Source organism: Sebastes fasciatus, chromosome 19, assembly GCF_043250625.1.
Source record: "Sebastes fasciatus isolate fSebFas1 chromosome 19, fSebFas1.pri, whole genome shotgun sequence".
NCBI lineage: Eukaryota > Metazoa > Chordata > Actinopteri > Perciformes > Sebastidae > Sebastes > Sebastes fasciatus.
Genome location: NC_133813.1, coordinates 7984611 through 7990610, shown reverse-complemented (window position 1 = coordinate 7990610; position 6000 = coordinate 7984611). Strand labels below are relative to the sequence as shown.

At 42.4% G+C, this 6000-nt stretch overlaps 1 protein-coding gene across 2 annotated transcripts in view; it reads right to left on the bottom strand.

The window, feature by feature from the left end:
- Window positions 1-6000, bottom strand: part of wdr7 (WD repeat domain 7) — a 101778-nt gene that overhangs the window by 73277 nt on the left and 22501 nt on the right. For both annotated transcript variants that reach the window (XM_074618786.1, XM_074618787.1), the window contains exons 16-18: window positions 5437-5670; window positions 4966-5259; window positions 4488-4684 (exon numbers count right to left, since the gene is read on the bottom strand). In XM_074618786.1, the coding sequence (XP_074474887.1) occupies window positions 4488-4684; window positions 4966-5259; window positions 5437-5670 (725 nt within the window). The remainder of the gene's footprint in view (window positions 1-4487; window positions 4685-4965; window positions 5260-5436; window positions 5671-6000) is intronic.

Sequence of the window (6000 nt, the reverse complement as noted above, 5' to 3'; positions counted from 1 at the left end):
GCTGTCAAAAACACAAATTTGTTTCAATGCCACTAATTCCTTTAATGCAATTTGCGATTTTTAAGTAATCTCTTAAAAATCTGACGGGCCGCCAATATTGTGGAGCTTGTAGCGGGCTCAGTTTTATAGCTAGAGTGAACATACTGGTATCATATGAAACTACACACTGACAGCTGTTGTTGCCTGTTGGGCTTGAGTTTGCCATGTTATGATTTGAGCATATTTTTTATGCTTAATGCAGTAACTGTGAGGGTTTCTGGACAATATTTGTCATTGTTTTGTGTTGTTAATTGATTTCCAATAATAAATATATATATACATTTGCAAAGCAAGCATATTTGCCCACTCCCATGGTGGTAAGAGTATTAAATACTTGACAAATCTCCCTTTAATGTACATTTTGAACAGATAAAAAAATTTGCAAAATTTGCGATTAATCACAATTATCTATGGACAATCTTGCGATTAATCGCGATTAAATATTTTAATAGATTGACAGCCCTATTTAAGACATTTTACAGATCATTTTTACATTGAAGAAACTGCAGTTGGCTTTTGACTCATGGCACGTCACTAAGCCTGCTTTTACTCCTCAGACTACATGTGTTTGTCACTTATACACAGTATTTGACATCAGACTTTATCAGTCCAAATAAATTCAGTATGTGGCTTGTCATTGCAGCTTAGGATGTTATCAGAATGCTGCTTTTTGTATCTGCATGTGTAATGTGTGTACACGCTGGAAAATGTGGTTTGGGGCTGTTATCTAAATAAAATCTAAATCCACTCATTTTAGTTGATTCAATTCCAGCCAAAGGAAAAAGAAATCTAACTTCGAAATCCTGTAGTGAGCGTTTAAACGTGCCTCGCGTATGATTGGACGTTCAGAATTGAAATGGTTAGGAGCCGTAAAATGTGTTTTTTTTCTCCAAAAGTCAAACTTAATGCATTAACAAGGAATTGTGGGACACAGACAGGTGGTGGATGTTTATTGGAAAGTGAAAATCAACCCATATGGATGTCTGAAGATTATGGGTTTTTCAATGTGTCCACAGTGCAGCTATAGTACAAATGCTATATTTATTGTCTGTTCCCAATGCAACTGTTATCAGGCTATTAAATAGGCGTTATCAGTCGCTATAAGCACCATAGATGTGGGTCAATAGGAGTAAAAGTGAAAGTAAAACGAAAAAGCAACACGTTCTAACATGTTGTGAAACTCAATGAATTGTTACGTTTTGAACACAAACAAAAAGGTTTACACAACAAAACTACAACTTCTTTAGGTTTAGGCAACAAAACTACAACTTCTTTAGGTTTACACAACAAAACTACAACGTCTTTAGGTTTATACAACAAAACTACATCTTCTTTAGGTTTATGCAAAAAAACAACAACACTGTGTTTTGGCTTAAAATGACTACAAACACAAAGACAACTACAAGTTGTTGGTATCACACGTGATGCGAACTCCAGTCTGCTAGGTGAAAACCCTGCGCCTGACTTTCGCCTTTGCTCCTGTCATAATTACTACGGTCGCTAGAGGTCGCTGTCGTGTTCTTTTATACCTTCTTTCTTTCATGTAAATAGATGATAAAACCTACTAATGGGTCTAGTGGGCCCCTATTGACCCACATCTATGGGGTTTATAACGACTGATAACGCCTATTTAATAGCCTGACAAAGGTCTAATCGGCAAAAAGGACAAAAAAATACCCTACTCTAAATTATAAAGTACGGACTAGACCTGCTCTATATGAAAAGTGTCTTGGGATAAATTCTGTTATGATTCAACGTTATATAAATATATATTGAATTGAATTATAGACTGAGGTTAGGAAAGGAAACAAGAGCCAGGTAGAAGGGTTTTGTGTTTTTCATGATTATTTCTGTCTAGGTCAGTTTCTCAATAACAGGACTTCCAGGGCTTGTTCCACGGACAAGCTCGAGCCCTCAAGCCAGAGTTGGTGAACGGAGTGCTGTTGTGGTTGTTGTGATGAAATACTAAAACACTAAGAGTTCAGGAGCACTTCTTTTCAAACTCCAGCACACAGGGAGGAAGCTTTTCTGCCGTCATTAATGTGAGATGGGGAACATGAAAAAGCCCAAAACCCAAACACGTTCAAATATTCACAACCGCTGGTTTGGAGCGTGGAAGTGGAGACAGCCAGAGAGAAGAGTTTTATAAAGAAGTATTCAGTTTCCATCTGTAGCTGCACAATCATTTTCTCTGATCCGGACATACCACAGAAGAGAAGTTCTTTGTTTCTGAGAAAGTAATAAACAGCTTTGAAAAGTTTTCCAGGCTGCGTGCTGCGTCCTCCTGCTGTGGGTGCTCTTTGATTGTGATGCTCTAGCTGCCAATTCCTGTTTATCACCTCTGTCTGCATCAAGTCTATCAAGTTTTGATTAAGTTGCAACACGTAGTTTCCTCATCATTTCTGACTCAGCAAATCAATGACACAGCAGAATGAGATAAAAGATCCCGACATAGACGGGCCTGTCTGGCTTCAGCCAACATGAGGGGACGAAGAGGAAGAGCTGCCCCGAGGGCTTGTCAATCACGTTGAAAGTACAGCCCCCGGTTAGTGGCCTAGTAAACACAAAGATGGCTGAAGAACTTGGCAAGCGACCTTTATCATCAACCCAACCACCCGCTCCCTGCAAGAAACCACATTTGGTTGTGGTCAGGGGATAGGGGACTGACCAGTGCTCGGTGTATAGTCATGTAGAACTGGTAGTCAGAGCTAATGAGCATCTACTGTCAGACTCTGTGTGCCTCTGCTGGAAAGACAGGAAGTCTGCTGGAGCTTTGACAGTCACTAGGAGCACATTTGTATGCCCCCTTGAGAGAGTCACTATGTGGGTACCAGGGTTGGAGCTGGGCTAGCAGCTCTACTACAAAAGGCTCTCCCTGTGTGTGTCAGTTCATACTGGCTCTAAGAACACAGCTCTTATTATACACTAAGGGACTTGTTAATCACTAATGTAAGGCAAGACTTCCTTTCCAACTTGTACTCATTTCACCTCAACCTTCGGAAACGTTTAAGTGCCTTTTAAGGTATGAATTTAACTTGAGAGCACTGAAAGGCTGACCCTGTACAGAGGCTAAACTATAGAGCCAGCTATTACACATTTTTTATATGTTAACCAATTTATTTAATTAAACAGAAAGATAACTAAATGATAGACTGAAAGTGAAATAAAAATCAGGGTAGGCTGATAAAAGCAATCATTTCACCACCTTTCTCCCTTTCACCAACTTCCTCCCTCGCTCTGTGTTTTCCTCTCTGACTCTCCCTCGCTCGCCCTTCCCTGCGCGGTTATTCTGTGCAGGGTTGACGAAATGATAAAATGATGTGTTGGTGTTACAGCAGCAGGACCTCGACCTCCGTGTTAAATCTTTCACAGCACAATGAGAGCTCAGACAGACTAAACAATCAGCTTCACACACACACAGACTTGACAGTAGTTGAACTTCAGCTGCTGCTGCTGGTGGTATTATTGTGTATGTGAGCGGCGTCTGTGTTCCGTGCTTTGAATTCAGTTTTTGTTCTGTTTGTTTGGGTTGTTATTTTTTTGTTTTTCAGCTGGAATCACTGATGATGGATCAGAGGGTGTTTTTGTGCCTGGTGAATCCAGATATGTTGAGCTTAGGTTAAGAATTTCTATTCTATACATACATCTAAGATGTGTCCAATTCGGGAACATGTCTGTGTTTGTGTTGTGCCAAATGCGTGGTTCTGGTTTTTGTGGGCAGCGCTCCAAAGATTCTGATGCCATCTTGACTGATTTCATTGACTGATGTCTAGTTGTTTTAAAATTAAGTTTTCACCCACTGACGGGCAAATTCACAAAGAATGGCTTGCAGCCGCTGTTAGCACCATAAATTGCGCATCACTTGCAACCGCTATCTGCCCCATCTCAAGGTCCGATTAACAAAAGATATTGCGCGATTTTACAGCGCAAACACGGCCCCTGCAATTTGCCCCTTTTTTGCGATTGCAATTATCCATTTGGCGAAGTAGAAATGTTACCTTTGCGCCAAGAACACAGTAGGCAGAGCAATGACAGAGAGAGAAAGAAAAATGACATTGAATGGCCGCGAGCTGCAGGTCCTGACCGATGAGGTGCAGAGGCATTCCTTAACAGCTCAGACACACCAACCCAACATCAAAGAACCAGCAGCGATGAAGGCCGACTGTTGCGTTGCCTCACGTCGCCTTTGTCTTGGCCGACAAGTTGCACTTGAACACACCACAAAGACTACAGCCGACGGCCAGTTAGCACGTACATTCTGCGTCAATCACACTGATTTCTCTCACCGACTCAGACACATTATCATCCCATTGGAGTCGTGGTTTGGTCCCCACCAACTCCTGAGAAAATGTGATTTTCTGAAAGACCTCTCCGTCCCCAAACTACTCGGTTAAATTTAAAAAAGATAGAAAAGAATATTCAAATGTACGTCTGTGTGTGTTCGTTACCTGACTGGTGCTTTCTTCATGTGCTCTCCGACGAAGGTGGCGTTGGTCATGCCCATCAGAGTGTTGGCCAGTGAAATTACAGACAGCAGGTGCTGCGTGGTGACGGCCCTTGACACGCCGTACGTCCCCTTCCCCACGATGTCCGTCAAAGTCAGCTTAAGACCCGTCGCCAGGGACAACTGCCGCAGCAAGGACTCCTGGGAAACAGAGGCAGACAAATGAAAACAGGGCTCCTGGAAGTACTGGTGTAGTTAATTCTATTATTTTATTATTCGAAGTGAAGCACTTTGTAACATTGAATTGCTATGTGATTTATGAATAAAATAATACCAACTAATAAGAATTAATTAACTAATAATACTTAAGTGCAATAATAATTACAATTTGGAATCAAGGGGCAACCTCTGGGTCTCTATCAACCTGATGAATCCTGACCAGAGTGCACCCAGAACACAGGTGGCACCAGACAGACAAGTACCTTGAAGGTGGGCAGCATGAGGGACATGTGACCTCCTCTGGAGATCAGGCCGAAGGAGATGGGGCAGTGCGGTCTGAGCATGCCCAGTCGCTCCAGACAGATGCCGTCCAGATGTTCGTTGAGACCCCAGGCGTGCAGGCAGGACATGAACAGTTTGGCCGTGTCCATCGTCAGGTTGTACTCCAGCAGACTCAGAGACTTGGACTTCTCCTCCCGCCTCCTCATCTCCTCCTCCTCTTCCTCGTCTTCGTCCAACAGGTGCTCCTTGATGGTCTCCTTCATCGTCTCCTTCACCTGGTTGGGACAGGAGACAATTTTATTTTAAAAAACAAAACTAAAATAGTATAAGAACAGCACAAGAAAAAGATGAAACAGAAAAACACTACATACAATCCTGAAAATATGAAGACAAAAGACATCATGTAACACATCTAAGCACATCTAAGCTTCATATGATTTTCGTTTGCTGACCTGTTTGAAGATCTTGTTGGCCAGGAAGGACCCCCCCTTGTCGACCCCGGCCTGGCTCTTCTGCAGCGTCTCTGGAGACACCAGCATGGGGTTCGGTCTCTGAGCTTCCTCCGTCAGCAGCTGAATGATCACCGCCTCCACGTCGAAGAACAGCACGTGCATGTCAGGGTCTGTCAGGTTGGTCTTCATCGCCTGGACCACCAGGGCATTGTGGGAGTATTTCGGCAGGTTGCCCTGGGAGAGAGAGAGAGAATTTTCAAAAATAAGTGATGAATGAAAACTGTGCTTTGTTCCTGTAGAAAAAGGTATATATCAATTTTAGATTAGAGCTCCCTCTTGGGATATTTTCAATCTGTCACCTGACTAACCAGTCAGAGTCCTTCTGTCCATTGTCCTTCCTTATGACTGGCCACATATTTAAGTCACAATGTCGGTTTTTTAAACATCTTTCAAATTGTTCTGATGGTAGTTCTTTGTAGAAAATATTAAAGTTGGTGAAAATTGCTCCATTGTATCTATTAGGTGGGTAACAGCATGCACCACATGGTGTTTTTCCATTGGCAC